General features: G+C 34.8%; 1 protein-coding gene across 1 annotated transcript in view; it reads left to right on the top strand.

Moving 5' to 3' along the window:
- Naaladl2 (N-acetylated alpha-linked acidic dipeptidase like 2) overlaps window positions 1-13,680 on the top strand; it is a 610,065-nt gene that overhangs the window by 556,268 nt on the left and 40,117 nt on the right. Inside the window, exon 13 of the mRNA XM_028761198.1 lies at window positions 4,730-4,928. Coding sequence (XP_028617031.1) covers window positions 4,730-4,928 — 199 coding nt within the window. The remainder of the gene's footprint in view (window positions 1-4,729; window positions 4,929-13,680) is intronic.

Here is a 13,680-nt window from a genome sequence, read left to right as displayed (position 1 = left end):
CAATATTGTGGTTTAATATAGAAAACTTCCCTGAAGTGATTTGCAATACAGAAAATTCCAGAATATTACAGAGTCATTTTTAGGTAATCCCAAAATATGTCTTCCATAGTTTTCTTCCTTGGCTTCTGTACAAGATATTTTTGTAAATGATCCATAAAAGGCATCAATGGCCTTTGCATGTAGTGATTTCACATGGCATTGGCACTGTTTATGACTATTTTGCAAACTTATGTATTTCCTAGCGGTGGCACACTAATGAATGAAGAATTACTTTTTAAGAACTTTATAGCTTTATAAATTTTACTTTGAGATGCAGGGAAAATAAAAGTGTCTTCCATTTGAAATGTAGAAGAACTTTAGCCATCTGGAATATATAATTTTAGCAGGTAGTCTGAAATATTATGTACTATATCAGGCATAACTATCAACATTTTAAAAAGCAACAAGTATTTTCTACAGAACTTTAAAAAATCTATTAATTTTTTTTTGTTTTTACCAGAAGCCAAGATGTGTGACAATCATGTTTTAAACGTTGACTATTGCATTCCTGTACCCTTGGTGTGGATACATGGCTTCAGATTCAGGCACCTCACAATGAAACTGAGATTTCTTAAGTGTAAATAAGGAGGACTGAGACACTGGAGACCAGAGCATATGGAAAGTATTTGGGAGAAACAAATTTGAGATTATACTCAGAACAGTGTTGACGCTATTGTTCTCTGTTCTTTTCACACTAAGTTGGAGATAGCATGTTTAGTTTGTATACTCTAATAAAAACTGCTGACTGACAGAGGTCTATACATTTAGAAAATTAAATGCAGCAAATTAAACATAGCAAAAAAATTAAAAATAGCAAATAAATTATTCCAGACCATATTTGTAGTAATTATGTGCATAAAATTGTTATCTTGTTATCAATTCTTTGGCATGTAGACCTGATGTATATAACTTTAAGATAATCATAACCCCATCTCTGAGAAATCTTTAGTTTCTACTAACAGTTTTTCATCAAATGTAGGTATTATCTTTTAAATGTGAGCTCTTAAATTCAAAGACATTTCGGGTCTTGAGTGAAATTCAAAGTGTTTATAGGAAATCTTCAGGGAATCTTTTGATTCAATTTTGTATAACTTAACTAATTGCTACCTTAAGATAGTTTCTTTTTGTCTTAAGTTTCTATTTTCAGCTAAAATTTGTTTGTATATAGAGAATAAAAAACTCAACATTGATGATTATTATACATCAAACATCTCCAAGAATGATTTGTAGCCACTGTGCAATGTAGCAATTATATTTCAAAGAAGACATAATCTTATAAGCGAACATTCAAACACTGCATGTTTTTGTTCTTACTACATGGTTATAGTAGGACAGCTACATGGAAACAAATACACTGAATTTTCCGATTGGAGATGATTTTCTGCTGTAAAACAAGAGACAAGGCCAGGTAAAGATACAAATTTTACAGGTTTGGATTCTATGACAATGTGGTGGCTCCTTCATTAAATTATACATCTGATACAATCTTAGAGATACCATGAAAGTGACTGTAACTACATAGATGCCTGTCTCTTGGTGATACAGCTAACATTTTCATGCAGATCTAATAAACCATGCAAGACTATTTCATCTGAATCAACAAAGTTTCAAGGAGAGGAGCATTTCCTTCAGGGTCTGACTTAAAGATAATAATGAGCTCAAATTGATTGACAGGGAAATGGTTGCTAGCATTCCTTGAAGCATAATTCATATATCAATAATATTGGCTGAGGATTACATGTGGCGCTGCTTCTCAATATCTGACCTCTGACACTGGAAGTAATGCCTGCTATATTTCAGGCAGGTTGCTACTCTTTTTTTTTTTTTCCTGGAACTAACTAGTTCAGAGAGCTGTCAGTTCTCTCCATCTGCAGTAACAACAAAGATAAATTCATTTAAAGCTAAATAAGAGAAAATGGTGCAGTTTGTCTCACTTGATTCTGTAGTAATGCCTTCAATTCTGCAGTGGATGTTAGATCGGAACATATTTTTCTTTCTTAAGTGCAGGAATCTCAAAGATGTCGAGCTTGTTTTTTTTTTTTTCTTGCTCTTTCAATTTCAGTGGTATCTCAATGTTCCTTGTTCATTCCCTTTCTTCTTCATGGAAAGACAGTCTGAATATTTTACACATTAGCCTTGATGAGTCTTTTCAATTTAAGAAAAGACATGTCATCCTAGAATTCTAATAAAATTATTTGGGACTTGATTTTCAAAATGCTGAAACTAGTCAATGTTCAATGTATAGTGAAAACAGCACGCATCCAACATCTGACTCCTGCAGTGGAAACTACCATATCAGTATTTGTGAACAGGTATTTCAAACTTACTTTCAGCTCACATATTTGCTTCAATATAGTCTTCAACAATATCTGTACATACATAATATTTAGTTTTTATGTTTTTTACATATGTCCCTTAAGACAAACTATAAATGTTTTAGACTCTGTGTACAATGAATGTTTAATATATTTAGTATTTATTTAGGCCAGTGTGGTGGCTTAGCAGGTTAAGGCATTTGTTACCAAGCCTGATGACTTGAGTTCCGACCCAACAACTCACATGTGAAAGGAGAGAACTGATTTCTACAATTTGTCCTCAGAGCTACACAGACACACACACACACACACACACACTAAATGGGAAAATTTGTATTATTTGGTCACCATATACATGCTTATAATTTGATTATATTCACTCCTATTACCCTCTATGAGAGATAATTAAAAGACAAGAAGTAGGATATTTTTGAATTATCTCTTTCACATGATTCTATTTTATTTTAGAAATTTTGTAAATTTAACTTATAAATTTACATTGTTCTAGTAATTATTGAGTGTGGACATTTAACTACACACTAAATGAATGTCATGATAGTAGCAGTTGATAATTTTCCGTGACTCATAAGTTTTTAATCTTACTACACTATTTTTATAGTACTTCTTAATCTATAAACCTGACAGAGTAGCTCTACTAGCATGTGAAAGAGATTCCTAGAAGAACATAGCAGAGCAGGGAGTCTGTACTTTCACAATTATCAGGTGTTTGAGATGCTGATGATCTTGGGCTTTCCCAGGAGAACGTCCTTCTGTGATCATACTTTTCTGCTCAAAACTGCCTACAATAACTCCTGAAAAGTACACCTACATCTGCCTGCCTCAGTGTCACACTCCTGCGACAGCAGCTTAGACTCTATACCAGTGCTTCTGACACAATTTGACTGGAAGTAAATCTGAAGTAACATGTTGATTTTTGAGGAAATATGTAGTTGTTTAAAGTCTCTTAAGAGGGACAGCAGCTGTTGTCCTACAAAAAGACTCACTGTACTGGTGAGATGTGGAGAAGATGATCATAGAATTCTCTAGTCAAATTCTAAAAGATATGTTTTCAAACACGGTTTCAAATCACTACTTTTAGGGAAGAATTTGACATGTATTAGTCATTTGATCCTAGGGAAAATGTTAGCAGGAATTAATGTCACTAACTTTTTCTGACAGTTAAGATTTTAGAGGTCCAGGAATGCTACAAATGTCACACAGATACCAGGTAGTAAGAACATAGCACCAGAGTCAGGTAGGCTTGCCCCAAGGTCTAAGTCCACTGTAGCACTAGATACAGCTTTTTTCTTGGACAAAGGATAGACCTATGGATGCTTTGCTAACACCATTAATATAACAATGAGTTTTGACAAGCTGCCCAACAAGTGGAAAATAACCCAAAAGACTGTAGTCTTAGACACAAACTAATGTAGCAGGCACATGCAGTGATTTTTTTTAGCATATTGTAAAGTCAAAAACATATTTCAAATATACATAGTGAAAATATGAAAAACATCTATGAATAAAGTAGAACCCATAGGTATGCATTACCATGCAGACACATACCTTACATCTTGTCATAAGAAGAGACATTTTCTTCATTTCATTCATTTGTTCTTTCTTCTTATTTATTTGTTTATTTATTTATTTATTTATTTTTGAAAGTGTCTGATATAGCTTTAGTTGCTTCTTTTTCTCTATATAGCCAAGAATGATCTTGAGTTCAAGATCCTTCTGCCTCCACCTCACCTCCACTGTGGAAGAGTCATGGGCCACTAAGACTCTATCTTGTAAATGTTTTTTTTTTCCTTCAAAATCAGGTATACTATGGTGAGTCTATACAGTTGAGCCAAGAAGATCAAGGTTACAGTTCAACTTTGTTACTTGCTTGATGACTTGTGAGCTTAATTTGTGAGCCCTAATTGAGTCTCATTTTCCATAAAATAAACATGGTTTGATAAATTCTATATGATGTAACTAATAACATTTGTTGAATATTAAATAAAATAATTATGTTTAGAGCTTAATATAGTGCATATAATATCTTAATTACCACCATTGGTACTTACCTTCAGTTATTATAAGTGAATAGCCATGAACTTAACTTAGTAGAAAATAAATACATGTTTGGAGAGTATATTTGGCAGGAAAAAATGTCATCTGAGTTTAATCAAAGCACTTAAGCCTTTGTTTGAGAAGGCCACTGACAGAACTATCAGGGACAGACAGTCTCGGGGGGGTGGGGTCTGTCTGATTTACAAACTAGAGTCAAGACAATAAAATATTTGCTTGGCTCCTTTGACCAAATCTCTCCTGAGATGGCCTCTTTTTTTTTTCCACCAGGAAATGAGCCTAGTTTTTTTTTTTTTCACCAGGAAATGAGCCTAGTGTCCCTCTCCTGCTGGCCTTGGCATCAAGGCTGAGGGACAGTGCTGAACTCTTCCAGTCAGATGAGATGCGACCTGCTAATGACCCAAAGGAGAGAGCTCCCAGCCGTGTGCGAATGCTGAACGACATCCTTCAAGACCTGGAAAAGAACTTCCTGGTGCAGCAGGTACCACCGGGTTTTTATAGGTAGGAAATATATCTCCACATTGTGAGACATAAAGTCTTAAGTTCAATTCCAGCATCTTCTAAATACTATAAAACTACATAAAAGAAGCTCTACTTTTGCATATTTAAGGAGAGAGAGTGAAGGTAAGACTATGTTGAAGTCAGAATAAGCAAAAATGGCTTGTATGGAAAAGTGGGGAGAGGATAGGAAAGCATTAGAGAGAAAAGAAAAAGTATTAGGTTTGATCCAAATATATTATAAGGATATGCAAATAATCTATTTTAAACAATCAAATAGATATAGATAGAATAAGGAGATGACCGTTATCCAAAGCAAGGCTCAAATGAATAAGGATGGAATAAAGGACGCATGAAAAAATGTCTTATATTTATTTTAACGATATTTTCTCTGGAAAATCAAGTTTTGTCCAAGCTTCCATGGGGAGAAATCTGCCTTCTTGATTGCCAAGTGATGGGCTATGCTGCAGTATTTTCATCATAATAACATGACAAGAATGTTGAGCCTAGTTCTTTATGCTATAATTTATGACAATATTGAATACATTTAATATTCTGTTAGAGTGAAAATTTAGAAGCTCTTGAACAACTGAGAGAGGTGGGCAGTTTGGTTGGAGAATCACAGGAGTGTGCCTGAGAGCAAATGTGTGGGCAATGGTTTTCTAGAGACAGCAGTGTGATTTGGGCTCAGTGCCTGAAGCACGTGGAATATGGTTTTGTTTAGGATGTTCTCAAAGTATAAAATAAACAAAGGCAAGATGGAAGTTAACCAAATTTTAATATTTTAACTATTTTGCATATTTGATTCATTCTCATTTTTCTACTGAGGAAAAAATATATCTTTCTCTGTAATACATGTTTATATAATGTGTATGGGAATGACTTCTTAATATATATTCATATGTCCTATATAGGAGTTATCTATATTTTCTGTATTCATAATGGTATTTGAAAGTGTTAAATTTATGACCCTTTTGGAAAGTTCTAGGCAGAATTAGAACTACTTCCTCACTTCTCCCAAGCTTCCTTTAATCTGCTGTCTTGTTTCAGGTCTAGACTTGCTAATATAGTATGTATAACCAGAGGTTTAAGCAAGAAATCAATTATTGATACAAAGATATAGAAATCTTAGTTACATTTGAGAAAGCGTTTCTAAAATTACTTGATGACTTGAGAAGAACTTCAGCAACCTACATCCTGATTTCTGCATCTGTTAAAAGAATAGCAAATAAGGAACCTTTCATGAAACATTTTTTTTTTTTTTTTACTTTTGGTTTTTTGAGAGTTTAGCTTTGTGAGTTCTAAGTTGAAATAAATACACAGATACAGTTTTCATGTTATTTCTTCTAACAGCATAACTCTTGACTGTAAGATATTGAAAAATATTGTGTATTGTTCACAGAATTGTCATCATATTGAAGGCAGTATTATGTTTTCTGTACTTTCTAAGCCCCTGTAACTTAGCACACACTTCAAGTAAAAAGCATTTTCTTAATAATAATCTAGTGAAGGATTAGAAAGAAGAAAGAACAATGTAAATATAAAGGTACAATTAAAAGATGGAATGCATAAATAACTGCTTAAAGAAAATTCAACCACATTATGGACAGATTTCTTTAAAATATCTTTATCAGAGAAGATAGCTCCCATTTGAGGACCCATTTAATAAGGCCTCTTTTTACAAGAAGAATACATTCCTTTCTTGATATTCTTCCAATATGTAGCTGGTCTACCTATGTAATATGCTTTTTCTTACCCGTTCAATATATTCATATACTCAATTTATTTCATTCTGTATTTTGAGAACAGCAAACATCTGTATATTCATGATTAAAACCAATAAATGTGATTTTTCTAGCCTAGCTATTGTCACAGTATGTCCTGTATCCAAGTGATACAAATCCAAATGTTAATATAATATTCTAGTTCATAGGCTACATAACTGAAAATTTAGAGTTCAACACTTTAGAACTTTAACTATAGTTATTAGTAGAATGCATGGTTAACATGCCTTTCCTTTGGATAAACACTGAGCACATGACACTCTCCTCAAAAGCAGCTATACCATTTTGTATGTCCAACAGTGAATACTATGGTACTTCATTCTCTCCCTCACCTACATTCACTGTGGGTTCCCTGGGGATAAACTTTGCTGAGAGATGCACAGTTGGTGTCTAGACTTTGAATTCATAATTCCTTGATGGTATAGATTGTTGACAATCCTTGGCTATGCTGTTTTCTCACCTGTGCTTCTAAAGTGAGATTTCTTTTCAAATTTTTTGCTCAATTTCAAAACTGAGTTGTTTGAATTTGGGCTGCTATGTTTTATCAATTCTTTTATTTTGGATACCAATCTTTATTAGATAATTGTTTGGCAAAGACTTTCTTATACTGTGTGTTTTATCTCCTTCTTGTAATAATATTGAATGGATTTTCCACAGACATAATACATTTGAATGAAATTTAGAGCAAAAAGGTGGGTTAATTGGTTTCACAGACCATGGGTCTCTCTGGAAAAACATTGAAACAGATGGCTATAAGCTATTGTAAATAGGCAGCTTTTGTGGAAATTTACCAACCTAAGTAGTCATAGACCTTGTAAATAGGTAGCCTTGGCAGATAATACCAACTTAGATAAGGACAAGTGAATCATAGGCAGTGTCATGGTGACTTGTCCATTGAAACTTCACCCAGCCAATAACCTGTTCTGAAAGATATCTGTATTCCCCCTGAACATCCACACTCTGGTGTCATCCCCTCCCCCATGTCTTGTCTTTTTATGTTTATAACCCCTGTGTGAATAAGTAAAAATTATGATTTGATTTAAATAAATAAACAAACAAACAAACAAATGGTTTTCCTAATTTTTTTTTTTTGGTAGGCACACCACAGGGCTCTATTTTTTCCTTTCAAAAAACATTTTATTTTTAATTACACATAGACTTTTGGAATATGTTCTTGTTTGAAAAATTCTCACAATTCAGATCAAGCTGGACTCTCCCTTGACCCTCAAAAGTCATGGTTTCTCCTTGCTGAAGGGAATTTTTTTTTTATCTCAACATTTTTTATTTTTATTTTTTATTTTTTTTTTGCCAAGCAAATAGAAATATTTATTTATTTATTTATTTATTTATTTATTTATTTTAAATAATTTATTTTTTCTCAAATCGTAATTCATTCACATAGGGGTTATAAACACAGAAAGGCAGGATATGGGGAAGAGAATGACACTGGCGTGTGGATGTTCAGAGGGAATACAGATATCTTTCAGAACCAGGTATCGGCTGGGTGAAGGTTCAGGGGACAAGTCACTATGACTCTGCCTATGACTCGATTGTCCTTATCTGAGTTGATATTGTCTGCCAAGGCTACCTATTTACAAGGTCTATGACTACTCAGACTTGTAAATTTCCACAAAAGCTGCCTGTTTACATTAGCTTATAGCCATGTTTCAATGTTTTTCCACTGAGACCCAAGACTTGGTGTTAGTATACATGTATGACAGGCCTATTGCTGATTTTAGGCCTATGGCTGATTTTAGGCCTTCACTGTGTAAGTAGGGCTGCTCCTGACATCTCCTCCCTTCTCTAAGTATAGAAGAGCTGTGGCCATTCTAATCTTGCAAAGGAGGGGATAGAGGCCTGACCTCAAGAACTTGAAGGGGACCTTGTAATGACTCCAGTCCCCTGTCGTTGTCCAGTGAGGCACGAGGGCCATACCCATCCCGATATCTTTTTCATGGAGAGGGAATACTTTTGACATCAACCCCTATGCAGTCAAGCTTGTCCCTCAGGGAACTCAGAGAGATATATTTATCTTTTATTTATATTCCCTTGCAGTGCTTAGCCTCGCAGCCTAAGCAAGAATTCAGATCGCCTGTCAGAGGGGGTTCTGGGTGGCCCCTCTCTGCTTGGTCTAGGGGCAGAAGTCCCCCCTTTTAGTTTGGGTGGAGATGGGTTTTGGAAACACCTTGTATAAAATAACAACCTCATCTTGAGTCTCGTGGTCCTCCATAGCTACCTTATGATAATGTATCTGAATAGGTTTTGCTACCAAATTATTTATCTGTTGTATCCCAGAGTTAGTCCACCTATTTCAGGGCCAGGGACCAGAAGACATAAGCAAAAAGAACCCAAATAATGTTCCTAAGATGGGAGGAAATAGGGTTGACAACCTTGGAGAAGCTGAAAACCAATTCTTGTACCAGCATTCATCTGTCTCTTTCTCTCTCTGATTTTTCTTACGGCCTTCACTGACCTATTTCATGCTGTCTTTAATCCTCCTTGTCTTGTCTATGTAAAGGCAACCTTCTTCTTTAAGGGCTGTACACAGTCAAGAGCTGTACACAGCCTTTTCTATTGTAATAGAGTAAATCAAGTCCAATAAGGATCTTTGCGATTTTAGGAGGTCTCTTCAGACAGCGAAACGAAGGATTTCTTCAGATTAGTGATGTCAATCTCTAGCTGCTTGATCTTCTTATCAGTGGCCCTTCAAGGTCTGAGTAGTATAAGTTCGGAGGCCAGCATCTCGATTAGAACTTCTAACTGCAGACATCAGGGGTGATTCATTTTTACCTAGAAAGTAAAAGAAGGGAATTCTCAGGGAGATTTCTCTTCCCTGTATGTAAATTGTTATTCATCTTATTTATGGTTGGGTCTGGCTTTGTGGGGGTATCTATTTATTTCATTAATCTTTTTGGTAGCCGGTTAGCTGTGCCTTCTGTGGCACAGCTTTTTATGTTTATAACCCCACTGTGAATAAGTAAAAATTATGATTTGATTAAAATAAATAAATAAATAAATAAATAAACCACCAAACAAATGGTTTTCCTATTTTTTTTTTTTAAAAAGATGAGTAAGTGAAGTCAAAAGGCTGGTTTGGAGTGGTGGCTTCTTAAAGGGGGATTGGGAGATTGTGATATGATGGTGAGGAACTGGTGCTATACTCTTATTTGGTGAGCTTAGGGACATGTTCTTATGTCCAGTGGTCACTTTGGAATCTGGAACAAGGAGTTGCCTTTGTCCGATGCCTTGAATGGGCTTTGAAGAGCTCAGGCTGTTTAGAAGAAATGGGCAGGGAACTCTTGGCCCAGGCATCTTGCCTTTGTTCTAAAACATTAGGCCAAAGAAATATCTTTTGGTGAGAATGAGTTTTTAATATTAATGAAATATTGCCAATAAATTTAAGCTTCTTTATTTTGCTTCTCTGTTGTTTCCAAAATCTGAATCTGAAAGCCAATCTTACCTTGATATTTTTGTCTAAAGTATTTTAACACTTTTATAATTTTATGTTTTAGATTTATGTATGCTAACCAGGTTGATTTCCTCCTTGTGAATTGTGAATGTTTTAGCGTCAGAGTTTTTTCTTTATGTTTGCACAAAGTATCTCTATTTTAGCATTGCTTGTTTAAAGTGATATATTTCTATATTTCTCCATTCAATTAATGTCAGCTCCTTGATTGTATAAGAAGGACTTAATATTGCATTTTACTGGTGGTATCTATTTATCTGTTCAGGTAGAATGGCTTTCACAACATGTAAAAAGCACTGTTGCCAGAGGGGTTGGCACGGGATTGCTAGAAGGTGAAGGGGCTTGTAGCAGGAGGTTTGTATCTTTCATTTTGGATGACCTGCAACCTAGATGGAATTTCTAAACATCAGGTCCATTTATCTAAACCAGAAAATCCCCGAGAGATGTTAATAATAGAATGAAGTTAGCTGAAATGAGGTCAGAATATCACGAGCTACATTACCTTTACAGTTGTATACAAAAGTTATAAAATGAAAGCAATATTATACCACTAGGCTGTGTCAGTTTGACACTCTGTTACTATTTGCATCTCCACAACTTTTTCCCTATAGCACCAAGGAAGAAATATTTTATTATTAAGTGTTAAGGGTTGACACATAAATTTTCATATTGTGGTACTAGCAATTTTTTGTGACCAAAATTTATTACCTTGGGAAATTACGCTCCCAAGTTTGTTTTAGCAAATCTAAGGAAGATTCTCTGCCCTGTCACCAGTTATATTGGTGGTAAGTGTGTGTTCTTACTGCTGGGGTGTCTCCATCATTTTTCTTTCCTCTCACCTAACACCAGCCCACATAGTGTTAACAATGGGTGGATATTAACCATTTGCCATTTACTTGATTTAAATGACTGAACTGCACTGCACTGACATAGAAATATCTTCAACTTTTAACCTTTACAACTAGAAAATAATGGGGTTGCAAAATGCTCTCCACAGGAGCAATTAGCAAAGGCTTTCAACTAAGGAACCGCTTAAGGCAGGAGTGTAAGTTCCAGCAGCAGGTTCAGTCATACATTTAAGTAGAATGTCAACATAAAGTTTCACTGTAGCTTCTCAAAACATTTAAAGGAATGATAGTTAAACAGAAAAGCTAAGAAAAGTGTCGTAGTTAACTTTAATTTCAAGTTGACAAAACCTAGAGTTATCTGAGAGGAAAGTCTAGATCAAGGAATATCCAAATAATGTATGCCTGTGGGCATTTAAGTGAGGGATTTTCTTGATTACTTATTGATGTAGGATTGCACATCCTACAGTGGATGGTAGCTAGTCTTTGTTCTGGGCTTGTACAAGAATGATAGCCATGCATGAGACAGAGAGAGGGCCAACTGATAAACAACATCTTCCATGGGTTCGGTTATACTTCCTTGGCTCTGATGCTATAGCCAAATATAATGCTTCATGGACTACCGAACTCCCTTAAGATTCCTTAAGATTCCTGCTCTGACTTCTCTTGGTGATTTTGGATTGTGCACTGGTTGCTGTTTTTCAGAGGATCACAGTAACATAAAGGAAATGAACAGAGTATCTGTTCAGCTATGTTTGAGGAAACATACACACACACACATAAACACACACATGCATACGCACACAGAGCCACAACAATTTCTCTGGCAACCATGTTTAATGGAAATTTCAGCAAAGGATAGCAAACTTATTATGACTTTGTCAAAGCGTACTAGAAGTCTACCATAGCATTTGTGTTGAAATTATTTGATTTCAAGAGTATGGAAAGCAGAGAGGTACACAGATACTAGATGTTATCTAATGTCATACTCTAGGTAGAAATTGATCTCAAGGAAAGTAAACATCTTCTAAGTCTATTACATATAATGAATAATGGGACAATCATTAAAAGATATCTAGAGCTGGCAGGTAGTTAAAGGCACTTTATTGCAAGCCTAATCATTTGAGTTCAATCCTTGGAATGCATGTGTTGAAAGAAAACAACTCAATTCTGCAAATTTTTCTCTGACCTCCACCTATGTGCTGTGGTACATGTGCCTACACAAGACACACATACAAACAAACAAACAAACAAGCACACACATGCACACACATGCACATACATATGCACAAAGAGAGAGAAGAAGAAACATGACAAAAATTTTAAATACATCTACTGCTTTTTATATTATCCTATTTTTATAAAATATATGATATATTCACCTGTATCCTGCTTATGTATAAACTAGGGGAATTTATAGACAACTATTAGTATACATCTAAAAAGATAAAACTAAGTATCAAATAATGAACATATTCAGTGCTTTAAAGAATGCAGACCATTTATGTGTTAAGGGACAGTACATGTTTATGCATGTGCACATATGTATATAATGGGTTTTATGTTCTTGTGAGAAATGTGGCTTCAACTTAATATAAAGGGTTTCTTTTGAAGCTAGCCAGAATGGATTTGAGCAAGTTCAGAAAGCCATTTCAAGCTAGCTAAGGCAAGATGATTTTCATGTGCATCCTTGAAAGCAGAAAAATAGCAGTGTAAATGTCAAGATGCTTCTACCCTGAACAGAGTAAACAGAGCAAACAATCCGTTAAAAGTGCTTTTCAAACATGTAAGTTTCCCACTTTTCTTTGGAAAAACATTGGCTCTAGTTTCTATATAAGAATGGAAAAAGTGGTGTGCAGAAAGATGGAAATCCTACTTCTCAGATACATACACTTAAGCCCAGCTGCACACTCATGGTAAATACTTGATTTTAAATAATTAAATAAGTAAAACTTAGTCCAGAATTTCAATATATAGAATGCTAGTTCCCCCAACATTTCTGAATTGCCAATATCTCAATGTGTATCTAGCATAGTGTTTTAATTAGAGCTAGTTTTACATGTAATAATATTGTTTGATATTTGATTAGGGTAATGACTACTGCATTTGGGTTATACCTTTTCCTTTAGCAAGGACTGGGTGATCTGAATGTGAGTATAATCTCATTATTGTGTCTCTTATAATTAATTCCTTCAGCTCTGACTCTGATTTCTTTAGACTATGAAAAATAACTACTGATTAAGGATTACAGTGCTTTTAAAGTATTTTAATAGTAGCTTGGAGAACAAAAAGATCAATGGATGAAGAGGGATCTGAACAATGGAGACAAAGTAAAATTTCCAAAATTGGTAACAAAATTTGGTTACAAAATTTTTCATATATGTGTACTATTATATGTGTTTCCTTTTATAGTTTATGAATAGATGTGCTTATATGTTCTATAATGTGTCCTTTGCATGTTTTATCTTTCTAAGATAATGAAGACATTTCCTATATTTTAATAGAAACAAAATTGATCTATTAATTTCCAAGTTCATTTTAATTAGTCTTTTGGTCTCTATAAAAACAATATATTGCTGGACAGTGGTGGCGCATGCCTTTAATCCAAGCACTTGGGAGGCAGAGGCAGGTGGATTTCTGAGTTCGAGGCCAGCCTGGTC

Source organism: Grammomys surdaster, unplaced genomic scaffold, assembly GCF_004785775.1.
Source record: "Grammomys surdaster isolate TR1022 unplaced genomic scaffold, NIH_TR_1.0 62, whole genome shotgun sequence".
NCBI lineage: Eukaryota > Metazoa > Chordata > Mammalia > Rodentia > Muridae > Grammomys > Grammomys surdaster.
This window is presented reverse-complemented; position numbering and strand designations above follow the sequence as displayed.